This window comes from Pongo pygmaeus, chromosome 3 (assembly GCF_028885625.2).
Source record: "Pongo pygmaeus isolate AG05252 chromosome 3, NHGRI_mPonPyg2-v2.0_pri, whole genome shotgun sequence".
NCBI lineage: Eukaryota > Metazoa > Chordata > Mammalia > Primates > Hominidae > Pongo > Pongo pygmaeus.
In genome coordinates this window covers 38584220-38601797 of record NC_072376.2, presented here as the reverse complement: position 1 = coordinate 38601797, position 17578 = coordinate 38584220, and the positions used below count along the sequence as shown (strand labels likewise).

At 37.5% G+C, this 17578-nt stretch overlaps 1 protein-coding gene across 2 annotated transcripts in view; it reads right to left on the bottom strand.

The window, feature by feature from the left end:
- Positions 1-17578, bottom strand: part of WDR19 (WD repeat domain 19) — a 111708-nt gene that overhangs the window by 79282 nt on the left and 14848 nt on the right. For both annotated transcript variants that reach the window (XM_054486770.2, XM_063664474.1), the window contains 4 exons: positions 15312-15427; positions 11182-11262; positions 9639-9751; positions 9169-9342 (listed from right to left, as the gene is read on the bottom strand). In XM_054486770.2, the coding sequence (XP_054342745.1) occupies positions 9169-9342; positions 9639-9751; positions 11182-11262; positions 15312-15427 (484 nt within the window). The remainder of the gene's footprint in view (positions 1-9168; positions 9343-9638; positions 9752-11181; positions 11263-15311; positions 15428-17578) is intronic.

Below are 17578 nucleotides of genomic sequence, written 5' to 3'. Positions count from 1 at the left end.
TAATCGCATGTCTAGTTTTTTAAGAAACTGCCAAACTGTTTTCCAGAGTAGCTGTACCATGATGCATTCCCACCAGCAATGTATGAGTAATCCAGTTTCTCCTCATCCTTACCCACATTTGGTGTTATCACTATTTTTCATTTTAGTCATTCTAATAGATGGGTAGTAATAGCTAATTGTGGTTTTAGTTAGCATTTCTCTAATGGCTAATCATGTTGAGTATCTTTTCATGTATTTGTTATTATTTGGTGAAATCTATGTCTTTTGCCTATTTTCTAATACGGTTGTTTGCTTTTTTTACTGTTGGGTTTTTGTTTAATGGTAACTATATAAGTAAATTTATTATTTTTGTGTTGCATAAATTGATATGTAAATAGATAATTGACATTCAACAAAAATAGAATCAACATAGTGTTAGGTTGATAACATATAAAGATGTTAAACATATGACATACTGTTGGGTCTTGAGAGTCCTTTACATATTCTAGATACTAGCCCTTTGTTGGATATGTGGTTTGCAAATATTTTCTCATTTTGCAGCTTATCTTTTCATCTTATTTATTTGTTTATTTATTTTCAGAGTCAAGGTTTCACCACGTTGGCCAGGCTGGTCTCAAACTCCTGACCTCAGGTGATGTGCCTGCCTTGGCCTCCCAAAGTGCCGGAATTACAGATGTGAGGCATCGCGTCCGGCCATCTTTTCATCTTTAACAGAGTATTTCACAAAGCAAAAGTTTTAAATTTTGATGAAATCTACTTTATCAGTTTTTCCTTTTATAGATCGTACTTTTGGTTTCAAGTCTAAGAACTCTTTGCCTAACCCTAGATCCAAAAGATATCCTCCTATGTTTTACATTTTATATTTAAGTCCATGAGTGAATTTTTTATTAAGGTGTAAGGTTTGTGTTGAAATTTTTTTTTTTCCACTTGTGGATGTCTAATTGCCCCAGTACCATTTGTTGAAAAGGGTATCTTGCTTTTATTGAATTATTTTTCACCTTTGTCAAAAACCAACTGTGCATATTTGTGTGGGTTTATTTCTGTCTTCTCTATTCTGTTCCATTGATTGATATGTCTTTTCCTCTGCCAATGTTACATAGCCTTGATGACTGTAGCTAAACAAGTTTTTATATTGGGAAGAGTGATTTCTCCCATTTTATTGTTCTTTTTTAAGATTGCTGTTGGCTTCTATCTATCTATCTGTCTATCTATCTATCTATCTATCTACCTATTTATCTATCTATCTATCTCTGTCTGTCTATATTAGAATAAACATGCCTATGCCTACAAAGAAGCATGCTGGCATTTTGATATAAATTTCATTAAACAATAGATCAACCTGGGGGAACTGACATCTTCACTTTGTTGAGCTTGTCAATCTATGAACACAGTATATCTCTCTATTTATTTGGGTCTAATTTGATCTCTTTCATCAGCATTTTATAATTTTCAGCAAAGACACTGTACAGGTTTTGTTAGAGGTATACTTAAGCAGTTCAGTTTCTTTGGAGTGACTGAAAATGGTATTGGTTTTCATTTTTGTTTTCATTGTTAATGTTCATTGTTAGTATATAGAAATGTGATTAATTTTTGTGTGTTGATCTTATATCCTACAATCTTGCTCAACTCATTTATTAGTTTTAGTTCTAGGAGTTGCTTTTTTGCAGAAAAATAAACTAAAACTCATTTATTAGTTTTAGATCCAGGAGTTGCTTTTATGTAGAAAATTCCATGATTTTTATGTATAAAATCCCAAGATGATCATGACATCTGCAAATACAGATAGTTTTCCTTCTTCCTTTCTAATCTGAGTGCTGTGTATTTCTTTTTCTTGCCTATTGCAGTGGCTAGAACTTCTAATGCTAGGTTGAATAAGAGTAATGAGAGCAGATATTCTTGTCTTGTTCCTAATCTTAAGGGACAAGCATTCCGTCTTTCACCATTATGCACAATATTAGGTGTGGGTTTTTTGTAGTTCTTTTTTTTTTTTTGAGACAGGGTTTCACTCTTTTGCCCAGGCTGGAGTGCAGTGGCACGATCACAGCTCACTGCAGCCTCAACCTCCCAGGCTCAAGTGATCCTCCCACCTCAGCCTCCCAAGTTGCTGGGACTACAGGCAACTTGTAGAGATAGGGTCTCGCCACATTGCCCAGGCTGGTCCTGAACTCTTGCGCTCAAGCGATTCTCTTGCCTTGGCCTCCTAAGGTGCTGGGATTACAGGCGTGAGCCACTGTGCCCGGCCTATATTGTTCTTTATCAAATTGAGGTAATTACCTGCTATTCCTAACTTGCTGAGAGTTTTTATCATGAAGGTGTGCTGGACTTTGTGCAATGCTTTTTCTGTGTCAATTGATGTGATTATATGGTTTGTCTTTTTTAGCTTCTGATAGAGTGATTACATTTTTTTTTGTTTTCTTTTTGAGACAGGGTCTTGCTCTGTTGCTCAGGCTAGGGTGCAGTGATGCAACTGCAGCTCACTGCAACCTCAAACTCCTTGGCTCAGCAATCCTCCCACCTCAGCTTCCTGAGTAGCTAGGAATACAGGCACATGCCACCATGCCCGGCTATTTTGTTTTAGAGATGGGGTCTCGCTATATTGCCCAGGCTGGTCTCGAACTCCTAGCTTCAGGTGATCCTCCTGGCTCAGCCTCCCAAAGTGCTGGGATTACAGCCATGTGCCACTGCACCTGACATAGATTACACTGATTTTTAAATATTGAACCATTTGATATTTTCAGTATCTGAAATAAATCACACTTGGTCATGAAGTATAATTCTTTTTATACATTGCTACATTCAGTTTGTTAAATTTTGTTGAGAATTTTCATGCTCAAGTTTATGAGAGATATTGACCTGTATTTTTCTTTTTTAATACACTGTCTTTGTTTGGTCTTGGTATAAAGGTAATACTAGCCTTATAAAATAAGTTGAAGTGTTCTCTACTCTTATTTTGTAGAAGAGATTTTTTAAAAATTGGTATTAATCCTTTCTCAAGTGTTTGGCAGAATTCTTCAATGAAACCATACAGGCCTTGAGATTTATTTTTTGGGAGCATTTAAATCACTAATTCCATTTTATTGTAGTTATAGGGCTAATCCAGATGATCTGTTTTCATTTGGGTTGAGTTTTGGTAGTTTGCAGTTTTCAAAGAATTGTCCCATTTCTTCTAGGTTGTCAAATTTTTAGTGTAAAACTGTTTGTAGTATTCCTTTATTATTCTCATAATGGCTTTCAGATCTGTAGGGATACTCCTGTTTCATTCTTGATATTGGTGATTTGTTGTGTCTATTCTCTTTTTATTTTTGTCAGGCTTGTTAGAAGCATATCAATTTTATTTTCTTCAAAGAACCAGCTTCTTGTTTAATTGATTTTTTTTTTTTGAGACAGTCTCGCTCTGTCACCGAGGCTGGAGTGCAATGGTGCGAACTTGGCTCACTGCAACCTCTGCCGCCTGGGTTCAAGCGATTCTCCTGCCTCAGTCTCCCAAGTAGCTGGGATCATAGGCATGTACCACCATGCCCGGCTAGTTTTGTATTTTTAGTAGAGACAGGGTTTCCCCATGTTGGTCAGGCTGATATTTAAAATTTTCTCCTAGGTATTTTATTCTCTTTGAAGCGATTGTGAATGGGAGTTCACTCATGATTTGGCTCTCTGTTTGTCTGTTGTTGGTGTATAAGAATGCTTGCATGAAGGACCTCTTCAAGGAGAACTACAAACCACTGCTCAATGAAATAAAAGAGGATACAAACAAATGGAAGAACATTCCATGCTCATGGGTAGGAAGAATCAATATCGTGAAAATGGCCATACTGCCCAAGGTAATTTACAGATTCAATGCCATCCCCATCAAGCTACCAATGACTTTCTTCACAGAATTGGAAAAAACTACTTTAAAGTTCATATGGAACCAAAAAAGAGCCCGCATCGCCAAGTCAATCCTAAGCCAAAAGAACAAAGCTGGAGGCATCACACTACCTGACTTCAAACTATACTATAAGGCTACAGTAACCAAAACAGCATGGTACTGGTACCAAAACAGAGATATAGATCAATGGAACAGAACAGAGCCCTCAGAAATAACGCCACATATCTACAACTATCTGATCTTTGACAAACCTGACAAAAACAAGCAATGGGGAAAGGATTCCCTATTTAATAAATGGTGCTGGGAAAACTGGCTAGCCATATGTAGAAAGCTGAAACTGGATCCCTTCCTTACACCTTATACAAAAATCAACTCAGGATGGATTAAAGACTTAAACGTTAGATCTAAAACCATAAAAACCCTAGAAGAAAACCTAGGCATTACCATTCAGGACATAGGCATGGGCAAGGACTTCATGTCTAAAACACCAAAAGCAATGGCAACAAAAGCCAAAACTGACAAATGGGATCTAATGAAACTAAAGAGCTTCTGCACAGCAAAAGAAATTACCATCAGAGTGAACAGGCAACCCACAAAATGGGAGAAAATTTCGCAACCTACTCATCTGACAAAGGGCTAATATCCAGAATCTACAATGAACTCGAACAAATTTACAAGAAAAAAACAAACAACCCCATCAAAAAGTGGGCAAAGGACATGAACAGACACTTCTCAAAAGAAGACATTTATGCAGCCAAAAAACACATGAAAAAATGCTCACCATCACTGGCCATCAGAGAAATGCAAATCAAAACCACAATGAGATACCATCTCACACCAGTTAGAATGGCGATCATTAAAAAGTCAGGAAACAACAGGTGCTGGAGAGGATGTGGAGAAACAGGAACACTTTTACACTGTTGGTGGGACTGTAAACTAGTTCAATCATTGTGGAAGTCAGTGTGGCGATTCCTCAGGGATCTAGAACTAGAAATACCATTTGACCCAGCCATCCCGTTACTGGGTATATACCCAAAGGACTATAAATCATGCTGCTATAAAGACACATGCACATGTGTGTTTATTGCGGCATTATTCACAATAGCAAAGACTTGGAACCAACCCAAATGTCCAACAATGATAGACTGGATTAAGAAAATGTGGCACATATACACCATGGAATACTATGCAGCCATAAAAAATGATGAGTTCATGTCCTTTGTAGGGACATGGATGAAATTGGAAATCATCATTCTCAGTAAACTATCGCAAGAACAAAAAACCAAACACCGCATATTCTCACTCATAGGTGGGAATTGAACAATGAGAACACATGGACACAGGAAGCGGAACATCACACTCTGGGGACTGTTGTAGGGTGGGGGGAGGGGGGAGGGATAGCACTGGGAGATATACCTAATGCTAGATGACAAGTTAGTGGGTGCAGCGCACCAGCATGGCACATGTATACATATGTAACTAACCTGCACATTGTGCACATGTACCCTAAAACCTAAAGTATAATAATAATTAATAAATAAATAAATAAATAAATAAATAAATAAAAATAAAATAAAATTTTCTCATTTCCCATTTCACAATTTTCTTTTTATTATGTTCTTCCTTTTGCTTTATGTTTATCTTGCTCCTTTTTTCAGTGTCTTGAGGTAGAAACTTAGATTACTGATTTGAGGCCCTTTTCCCCCCAATGTAAACATTTAGTGCTATAAATTTTCTTCTATGCTGCTTTAGCTGCCTCCCATGTATTTTGATATATTTTCATTTTCATTCAGTTCTATGTATTTTTTAATTGCTTTGGGGCTCTAGGACCCATGAATTATTTAGAAATATGTTGTTTAATTTCCAAGTGTTTGGAGGTTTTCCTGCTGTTACTGACTTCTAGTTTGATTCCATTATGGTCAGAGAACATATTTTATATGACTCAATTTAAATTTGCTGAGGTTTGTTTCATGAGCCAGGGTAGTCTATTGTTGTGAATGTTCCATAGGCACTTGAAAAAAATGTGAATTTTGTTGCTGCTGAGTGCAGTGTTCTATTAGGTTTAGTTGGTTTATAGTGCTGATCTAGTCTTTTATATCCTTGTTGACCTTCTGCCTAGTTGGTTCTATACATTACAGTTGTCCCTCAGTATCCCAAGAGGATTGGGTTCCAGGATCCCTCTGTGGATACCAAAATCCACAGATGCTCAAGTCCATTATATAAATGATGTTGTATTTGCATATAACCTATGCACATCCTCCCATGTACTTTGAGTCATCTTTAGATCACGTATAATACCTAATACAAGGTTAAATGCTATGCCAAGTTCAAACATATCAATGTAAATGATGGCTAGAGTAGCTATTTTCTGGTTAGCATTTGTATGGTCTTTTTCCATCCTTTTACGTGGTTATATCATTATATTTGAAGTGAATTTCTTACAATGACCCTTTTAATAGGGTCATTAAAAATACATTCTAGGCCGGGCATGGTGGCTCACCTGAGGTCAGTTCGAAACCAGCCTGCCAACGTGGTACAACCCCGTCTCTACTAAAAATACAAAAATTAGTCAGGCATGGTGGTGCACACCTGTAATCCCAGCTACTTAGGAGGCTGAGGTAGGAGAATCACTTGAACTTGGCAGGCGGAGGTTGCAGTGAGCCAAGATCATGCCACTGCACTCCAGCCTGGGCAACAGAGTGAGACTCTATCTCAAAAAAAAAAAAAAAATTCCACTCTAATAGTCTATGTCTAATACGTTTTTCACTTACATTTAATGTGTTGACATGTTTGAATTGAAGTCTACTGCTTTATTATTTGCTTTCTATTTGTTCCCTCTGTCTTTTATTTGTTTTTATTCCTGTTTCTTTCCTTTGTTTAGATTTGAACATTTTTTAGTATTCCATTTTAATTTATCTATTGTGCTTTTGTATATTTCTTTGAATAGTTTTCTTAGAGGTTGCTCTAGATTATAATATACATATTTAAGTTTTCATAGTCTACTTAGAATCAATATTTTGCCATTTCAAGTGGAATGTAGAAGTCTTATCGCATACAAAAGCTTTTAGCCTCTCTCCCCTTTATAGTATAGTTGTCTTATATATTGCATTTTCATGCATTAAACACCCTACTGAGCAATATTATAATTTTTGTTTTAAACCATCACATATATGTTAAAGATCTCAAAAGAAAAATGTCTATTATATTTACCCGGATATTTACCATTTCTGTTGCTCTTCCTTCATTCTTAATGTCCCAAATTTCCTTCTGTTCTCAGTTCTCTTCTATCTGAAGAACTTCCTTCAGCAGTTCTTTTAGAGAGCAAGATAGTCTCTTCATTTTCCTTCATCTAAAAGTGCTTTTATTTCACTTTCATTTACTGACATACATTGTCACTGGATAAAGAATTTCAGTTGACAATGCTTTTATTTTAGCACTTTAAGAATATTGTGGCATTTCCTTCTAGCCTCAATGCTTTATGGTGAGAAAATCCACTGTCATTCAAAATGTTGCTCTCCGGCTGCTTTCAAGATTTTTTCTTTGTCTTTATTTTTCAACAGTTTGATCATGATGTGAATAGCCCTAGATTTCTTCTGGTTTATCCTTTTGGGGACTTGCTGAGCTTCTACAATATGCAGGTTTATGTCTTTTGTCATAAAGTTTCAGCCATTATTTTTGGGATTCCGAAGACACAAATACTAGACCTTTTGTTACTGTCTAATAGGTCTCTGGGACAAATAATTTTGTTTCATTTTTTTCTTCCATGTTCAGATTGGATATTTTCTAATGATCTCTCTTCAAGTTCACTGACTATTTTCTCCATTTGCTATTAAGTCTATCAAATTTATTGCATTTTATAGTTCTAAAATTTCCATTTGGTTCTTCTTTACTGGTTCTATTTCTTTTCTGAGACTTTCTAGCTTTCCATTTGTTTCAAGAGCATTAGCCCTTACCTCTTGGAGCATTTCTATATTTGCTATCTGCATCATCTTGGCATTGGTGTTTTTTTATTGTTATTTCCCGAGCAAGTTAAAATTTTCCTAATTCTTCATATGTCAAGTAATTTGGGGTTATAGTCTGGACATGGTGAAATTATGAGATTGTGTCTAATCTAAATCTCATGGAGAAGGTTAATATTTTTGTTTCAGCAGGCCATCAACCTGGCTGGGTTCAGGCCACAAGTTTCAAGGAGCCTTCTGTGGCTTATGGTTTCAATGTCAGTTCTATTTTCAACGCCTTTGCAGTGGTATTCAGATATGTCCCTCTATGGCCCACTCAGTGGCTAGTATAAGACCTCGGCTATGATCGATGTCTTAGTTCAGTTCACAGGGTATTTGGTATATGTTTAGGATAAGTCTATACATATGCACTTAAGGATGAACCCAGGAGTTCATAAATATCTTTACAGGGTTGCTTTCCTGAGTTCCTTCCTCTCTGTGATCAATCTAGTACTTTCTAGTCCCTAGGGCTCCTAATTTTGGTCCTCTATTAATGCTTGATCTCTAGTTACTCTGTTCTACCACATAATTCCCACACTGTATGAGCACTTGTGACCAAGGGAAGACAGAGAGAAAAATAGGCAATAGTGGTTTGCCCTATCTTCTTGAAGCCACAGCCTCTAATTGGAGAGAAGATTATCCTCCATCAGAGTTTTAGGTGCCTGTGGGTCCTTGGTGCCACTGTTCTTGCTGCCACTGCCATGGGGAGACTGCTTGGTGGCTGGAGCATTAGAGAACAAAGAATAAAAAAAGAAAAAGAAAACCAGGGGATTTCCCCAACTGCCTTTGAGCATTATAAGTTCTCTTTCCTGCAACTTAAGCCAGAACCAGAGAGCTTCCTTAAAGTCCTCTCTGTGCTTTGGTGCCTACTTCTAGGTTTCAGACTTCCTCGAGTCCTGGCTGTGAGACAGCAGAGGACAAATGGGAGACTCACCACTGGTTAGTTGGCACTTCAAATTCTGTCTTCTTTTCCATAATCTACCTGCTACTATTTACTTTTCAGAGTCCTTAAATATCTGCTCCATGCATTCTGTTCACGTTTTATAGCTGTACTCAGTGGGAGACATGAGGTGGAGTGTGCTTGCTCCATGTTACCCAGAACTACCTATTTTATTTTTAAGATTGATTTTCAACTATACTTTGTTTTATATTTTTGCCCTGAATATTAAAATCAGGAGTAAAGTAGTCTTAGACATTTTAAATTGTAAACATGATTGCCAGATTCATATTAGCTAACAAAGTTTGGCTGATTCACTGAAGTATTTACTATATAAACTTTCCTAAAAATATGTGAAAATAACTTACCAGTTATCTCCACATGTAGCAACTTTGTTAAGAGTCTGTGATACTGCAATGCTGGTTAGATTATCTTTATGGTTACGAGCCTGAAATATCTCTTGACCAAGCTCTCCAGTATGAGTAGAAATGACCACAAAATGTCCACATGAAAAACCAATCATGATGCGGCCATCACCATACCTATAGCAACGAAGGCAACAATATGGTAAACAAGGAGATTAGCTATCAGTAGCAACATGGTAAATTAGCAAGTACCTTAAAATTAAGGAATCATAGACTACAATTTATCAAGGGCCTACTTTGTGTCAGATAATTTACTAGGTAGTTCTGCATACTAAATCACAGACCATGAATCAGAAAATGTTACGTATAGAATTGAATGTTACAAACAAAAATTGAATACAATTAGTAAGGAAAAATCTACAGATGTCCTTCTGTAATGAGCTTTTTGTACATACCAGTTATAGCAGACATACCAATTATAGCAGACAATGTTGCCAAAGTCCTGCTGAAATTCAAGATCAGCTGGGTTATCTGGTTCATTCAGATTAAAAAGAAACAAAGTTTTCTTCCCAAGCACCACACTTATCTGCCAGAAAAGATTAGGAGATTGTGAAATGAGTTACTTAGTACTTCATGAAAAGACCATTAAGCAAATCCAACAGCTGAACCTAATTTGTGAAAATAATAAGCCCAATTTAGATGTGCTAAATGCTGTAACTGGTACAATAATATGACTAAAAAATGTATTTACTAATATATAAACTGGTAAGGGTCTTTGGTTTTACACATCTTCAATATACCCTTTGAAATATACTACAATTCCTTTGTGGAGTGTCCATTTAAATTTTCTATACCTTTCATTAGAGTACTGCACAATACAGGATTGTAAGTCTGACAGCTCCACTGCAAATGAATTCATATTTAGATTATAAAGACTCTTCCACTCTAAGAGGCTGTTCTGCTCTTGAGCCATTTGGGATTATAGGTCCACATTCCTGTGGATAATCCAGCTTGGCTTTTATATCATCATTGGTTCCATCACCTGCAGGTCAGTGTTGGCTAAACTAGTGTCTCTTTGCTACTCATGCAAGTAAATTCTTAAGTGTAATTCCCAGTGGAGGATGTAATTATGTTGGGGAGAAAAAAGAGTACATTACTTATTTGGGCTCATTATTATATATTTCCTTGATAATAAGATGTTCTTGATTGTAAGTCACTATCAATTTAATAGGTTTTTAGGAAATAAAGAACTACTACTTTATTAAATATATTCATATTGATTGTGAAAATCATCCTGATTTCAGAATGTTAAGACGTGGCAGGCAAAATGCATCTAAGTATTAACCAAAAGCTACAACTTTGGCCGGGTGCGGTGGCTCACGCCTGTAATCCCAGCACTTTGGGAGGCTGAGGGAGGCGGATCACCTGAGGCCAGGAGTTTGAGACCAGCCTGACCAACATGGAGAAACCCCATCTCTACTACAAATACAAATTAGCTGGGTGTGGTGGCACATGCCTGTAATCACAGCTACTCGGGAGGCTGAGGCAGGAGAATCGCTTGAACCTAGGAGGCGGAGGTTGCGGTGAGCTGAGATCGCACCACTGCACTCCAGCCTGGATAAAAAGAGCAAAACTCTGTCTCAAAAAAAACAACAAAAAACAAGCCTACAACTTCAAGAGGTCTGCTAACCACATCTCATAGAGTAAAAATTTTAAAAATAATATATGAATTAATACTTCTGTTCTGCAAGGTACCCCTAATGTTTTTGCTATCACAAGAATGAAAAGAGCAACACCAATTGTAACAGAAAGCTGTCCTCATTTGCTGTAATGCCAGGTAGTCAGTAGCAATTACAACAACTTTTAGGGACTAAAAGACCTAGCTCTACCTTGGCTTAAAATACAGTCAATGGACCTAATTTATTTATCACTATTTTAGTCATCCAAGAAAAGTAAATTATACATTCCACAAAATTACCCAAATGATTTGCACATGGATTTGATTAGAATTCTTACCATGCTTTCAGCAGCAGAGGTTCGGTCATCCATCTTCATCAAGGAAAACTGCATGTTGCTAGGCTCTGATCTCACTTGTGTCTAAAGGAGTAAAAACATCATCACTATGAACAAACCCAATATTTAAATTCATTCTGAATATTAATAGAATGGATAACTTGTTTTCATTCCTGACTAATGTTGGACTAAGAACCTGAAAATCCTACTGTTACAAATATCTAGAAATTCTAGATGAAACAGAAAATATATCTTATTAAATAGATAAATAAGCTTGAAAGAAGAAAAGGGAAATTTACAGGGACCATCAGCAAAGATCACACTAAAACCAGAGTGTGTGCAGAAACTGATGCTGCAGCTATCCAGAGCAGCTAGTTATGGGAGACAATAAGGAAACCCATTTGTTTTGGCCTGAGTGTTGAGTCAGACAAAACAAAGTTCATTTCAATAATTTAATTAAAGGATGGGCGCAGTGGCTCATATCTGTAATCTCAGTGCTTTGGGAGGCTGAGGTGGGAGGATTGCTTGAGCCCAGGAGTTTGAGGCTGCAGTGAGCTATGATCATGCCACTGCACTTCAGAGCAACACCCTGTCTCAAAAAAAAAAAAAAAAAAAAGAAAGAAAGAAAGAAAAAGAAAAAGGAAAAAGGATTTAATTAAAGACCTCCCTTCCTATCCTCATTATAGTCTGAGGTTCAAATGTGTATGTTGGGTCGTTTGAGATCTCCCAAGATGAGAAATTAACATAAAATATGGAAGGATCCAGGCTCATACTATCCCTGCAGTTTTGGAAAAAACTAACCCAGAACCTCTACCAAGGTTTTAAAAAATTTCCACACATAAACCTTGCTAAAGATGAGCTCATAATTCAAAATTGCAAAACTCGTAAAGAAACAATGCATCAAGAGAAGGAGTTAGCAGATATAAAAGTAACAGAATTAGCAGAGAGAGAAATTATAAAATAAATATTTTAAAAATGACTAAAGCTCTAAAAGAACTCATGAGAAAAGAATTTTTTAAGTTCAGGCAGTTTTTTTTTTAAGTGCATACGTACTTTCATATTATAGGAGGTGTATCTGAAGGGTAGAACCCTAGAAATGGTATTGTTAGGTCAAAAAGTACGTACAGATGTAGTTTTGTTAGCTATTTCCAAATTTTCCTCCAGAAGGGACATACTAACTTGATCTACAGTTTCACCAACAGAATATGTTGTCATATTTTATATAATTTTGCCACCCTGATAGGTGAAAAATGGTATTTCAGTGTGGCTTTAATTTGTAGTTATTTAATTATGAGTAACTTTGAAATTTTTTTCATATGTATGAGAGCCATTTTTTATATATTTTTGTGTGAACTGTCTATTCATGTATTTCAAGTGGATTTTTAAAAGAACTACAAAGTACTTTCTAAAAATGAGTCATTAAAATAAAAAAAACTCAATGTATAGACAGATGATTAGACAAATTTGAAGCAAGAATATGTGAACTAATATGAGGAAATCATCCAAAAGGTTGCAGAGTGATAAAAAGATAAAACTATGAAGAGGAGACATTAAGAGACATAAGAAGGTCCAACAGCTATCTAACAGACGCTCCTGAAAAACAGAATAGAAAGGGCAAGAAGTAATATTCAAAGAGATAATGACTATGAATTTTCCTGAATTGACAAAGGATAACAATCTTCAGATTCAGGAAGCAAGACAAATCCTGAGCAGGATAAATAAAAATAAATCCATACAAGTAATACCATAGTGATCTTCAGAACGCCAAAGTTAAAACAATTAAGAAAAAACACCAAACAAAGCAACACTTATAATATATATTTTGCTTACTACATGACAGCTTAAGTAGTATGTCTAATTTTGGAAGCAGACTTCTTAAGGATTAGAAATGAAAAACAGTTATCTTGTACATAAATAATGGCTGAATTGTAGTGACTTCCTGGAATGCTATACGGAAAAAATATTCTAAGGCCATATTTTGATTCAGTGGAGGGAAAAAAATCCACTATCTATTGGTAATGTCTGATATGGACACAAGAGAGGGGAGTTGTAGCATTTATACCATATCTACCATTCTATTTCTAAAGGGAATTGAAAATAGAATGATTAAAACAGATACAGGAATCGACTTTCTTCTTCAGCCCTATTTTCTAAAAATTCCCAATCAAAACCTACATCTTCAGTTAGTACAGGCTTGAACAACCCAGGAACAAGCTGTAGTTTTTCCTTGCTGTTCTGCTTGTACTGAATGAGTAAATGTTTTGCACTATCTACTAAAATAAGTTTTAGCAAGGTACATAGTCATCTAGCTGGACTAAAATTGCAGCTTTCCTGGGAGCAGGTAGATTTGGCCACATGACTAGGTTCTAGTCATATGATATGAAGGGAAATAATAAATGCATCTTCCAGATCAAGTCCTTTACAAATTTCTTACACTCTATTTCTTCTCTTTGTCCTTTCCCTGGAGCTGAAATGCAGATGTGATCCTGGTACACTAGCTTCAATCATGCAGATCAGGGTACAATACTCTAGAAAATGGCAGAACAATAAGATGGAAGGACCCTGAGACTGTATAATTTAGTGAAGCAGAGGTACATAGGTGACTTTGTCTCTCTGTTACATGAGAAAGAGAGAGAGGAAACCCCCTGCCCTGACCCACACTATCATATTCTTACATCCCCTGAAGTTTTAGGTCTCTCTGTCCCAATAGTTTAGTCTGTACCCTGACTGATTCAGACAGCCTTCTATCGTTGAGAGACTCACAAGCAAACTTTCATTGATCTCCTCTATCTCCCAAATGTTGTAGGACAGGTAAGCTGTACCACAAAATGTGACAATTAATCAATAAGGCCGTGTGTGTTTTATAATATTAGTAATGTCTTCTTAACAGTGGGGCCCTATGATCAGCAGCCTCTAAGATGGCCCACAATGATCCCCACTTTCTGGTTTTATGCCTGTGTGGTCCCCATCCCTGCCCTGCTTCTTGTGAGCTATACCTTGTAGTTCACTTCTAAAGAACAAAATATGGCAAAAGTGATTCTGTGACTAGGTTATAAAGAGATGCAGCTTCAGTCTTGAATGGCTGCTCTCACTCTCTCGCCAGCTGCTGTGTTGTGAGGCACTCTATGGAGAGATCCATGTGGCAAGGAAGTGAGGAAGGCTTCCAGTGAATAGCTAGAGAGAAACTGAAGCCCTGAATCTAACAATCTGTAAGGAACTAAACCCTGTCAACACCCATGTGAGTGAGCTTGGAGGCAGATTTTCTCCCTATTGAGCCTTCACATGAAACTGCAGCCCCGTCGGACAACACGATTGCAGCCTTGTAGAGACTTTAAGGCAGAGACACGCAGATAAGCTGCATCTAAATTCCTCATCCAGAAAAGCATGAAATAGTAAGTGTTGTTTTAAGCTTCTACATTTTGAGGTTAATTTGTTATGCAGCAATAGATTGGCTAATACAGAGCCATATTTCATATTCTTTCTATAGTATATAGCACAGTGCCATGTGCCTAGCAGGTATTCAAAGAATGTGTTAGTCAATATTGCTCTAGCAATACTAAATCATAAGCAGTAGTCCAAAGTGAAATTTTCCCATTGGTCACATTATGTAGCTACCGGCGATACAAATTCCCATAAGGAGGGAGCCTCTGAAAGAGCTAATCAATCTTGAGAAATGTGAATAGTAGAAAAATTGAATCTTAAAATTAAATTCCATTAGGATTAGTTTAGAAGAAATTTATCAGTTAAAGGTATGGGCTTTAGAATCAGGCAGATTTGACTCTGAGTTCAAGATCTACCAGTTATTAACATTTGTATTATAAATATACATATATAAAATAAGAGTTATTTCACAAATACACTGTCTGACTAGAACCACAGAGCTGATAATCCATGTTAATACCAAAGGGAAATATACAAAGGAGGATATTTGGATAACATATTCATATCAAAGAAAAATGTTCTGACACATAAATAGAAAGGTTTTTGAAGTTATTGTGTATACATACACACACACACACATATATACCTCACATATAGATTTTTAAACATTGTATAGATTAGTTTGATAGACAAACTGTTTATTTGGGGGGAAAGCTTGAATATATCAGACCAAAGAGACGTTACTGTATTACCTGTCTTATTGTGTCACCTTCCTGATTACTAACTGTGATCATTTTATCTTCACCACCTAAAGCAAGCAGATTTTCTGCATTCCAACATCCACAAGTGATTCTCTTAGTATGTTTTCCTGAAAAAGAGATGATTTTTATACAGACATGTGGACTTCTCAAAGAAAAAAATCTGTGATGCCAATCTGAATATACCAAGAGATTAAACAGACAAGAATTTAGAATTTCCTCAAAGCAGTTAATGTCTAAGCAACCTTATTTAAAACAGTTTATTACCAAGGTATCAAAATAATGGCATATAAAGGCATTACTGTTTTCCAAATTTTTATCTGGATATAAGCACAGGGGCCCTAATGTAAAAAGATATTCTGCTCCTTGACAAGATTTCTTCGTTTATCATATAACCAACCTGCAAAGATAATGTCTTTTCTTCTTTTTTGAGACAGGTTCTGGCTCTGTCATCCAGGCTAGAGTACAGTGGTGTGATCTCAGCTCACTGCAACCTCTGCTTCCCAGGCTCAAGCCATCCTCCCAACTCAGGTCCCAAGTAGCTGGGACTATAGGCACATGCCACCACACCCAGCTAATTCTTTTTTTTTTTTTTTTTATTGAGACAGAGTCTCACTCTCTTGCCCAGGCTGGAGTACAGTGGCGTGATCTTGGCTCATTGCAACATTTGCCTCCCAGGTTCAAGCAATTCTTCTGCCTCAGCCTCCCAAGTAGCTGGGACTACAGGCGTGCCACCACACACAACTGATTTTTATATTTTTAGTAGAGACAAGGTTTCACCATGTTGGCCAGGCTGGTCTTGAACTCCTGACCTCAGGTGATCCACCTGCCTTGGCCTCCCGAAGTGCTGGGATTACAGGCGTGAGCCACTGCACCTGGCCATTTTTGTATTTTTTGTAGAGATGTGGTTTCACTTTGTTGCTCAAGTTGGTCTCCAACTCCTGAGCTCAAGTGATGCACCCGTCTTGGCCTCCCAGAGTGCTGGGATTACAGGCGCGAGCCACCATGCCTGGCTCCAAAGTTAATGTCTTTTTTTTTTGAGACGGAGTCTCGCTCTGTCGCCCAGGCTAGAGTGCAGTGGCACGATCTTGGCTCACTGCAAGCTCTGCCTCCCGGGTACACGCCATTCTCCTGCCTCAGCCTCCCCAGTAGCGGGGACTACAGGTGTCTGCCACCACGCCCAGCTAATTTTTTTTTTGTAGTTTTAGTAGAGACGGGGTTTCACCATGTTAGCCAGGATGGTCTCGATCTCCTGACCTTGTGATCCGCCCGCCTCGGCCTCCCAAAGTGCTGGGATTACAGGCGTGAGCCACCACGCCCGGCCGCTAATGTCTTAAGAGAAGTAAATTCCAGAGCAGTGAAGTTAACTTTACTTATATTCAGCTTCATGGTGTGGTATACCTTTGACATAAGCAGAGTTAACATTCGCAGTTTAACTGTTCATATATTACTAAAAGAGGCCAGGCACAGTAGCTCATGCCTATAATCCCAGCACTTTGGGAAGCTGAGGTGGGAGGATTGCATGAGCCCAGGAGTTCAAGACCAGCCTAGGCAATATAGTGAGACTTCATCTCTACAAAAATTAAAGAAAAAAAATTAGCCAAGTCTGGTGGCACACGCCTGTAGTCCTAGCTACTCGGGAAGCTGAGGTGGGAGGATCGCTTGAGCCTAGGAGATTGAGGCTGCAGTGAGCCGTAATCCCACCACTGCACTCTGGCCTGGGTGACAGAGCAAGACCTTATCTCTTAGAAAAACAAAAACAGTAACAACTAAAAGATACATAATAATTTATAATAATACTGATGTACCTGTTTGAATGCACCCCAGTAAGACTTGTGTTAAGAACTGTGTAACTATGCTAATGAGTAATATCAGATAGCCACTAACTATTGGGAAGCTTTTTCATTGAGCTTTCCAGTCAGTGCAAAAACTATATATTTTTTTTTTTTCAGGGAAATCACACACTTGACACTATGGGCATTCCTGAAGGTCTTGGGATAGATAAATCCTCAAGAGTCCCAAGGGTAATTCTACTAATGAGAGGAATAGTTAAGTGTATAGATTCTGGAGCCAGACTGCCTAGCTTTGAATCTTAGCTCCACTACCTACTGAAAAAACCTTGCGTAAGTTACTTAACCTTTCTTTTCCTTTTCTGTCTTTTTTTTTTTTTTTGAGATGGGGTCTTGCTCTGTTTCCCAGGCTGGAGTGCAGTGGCGTAATCTTCTCAGCTCACTGCAGCTTCTGCCTCCTGGGTTCAAGCA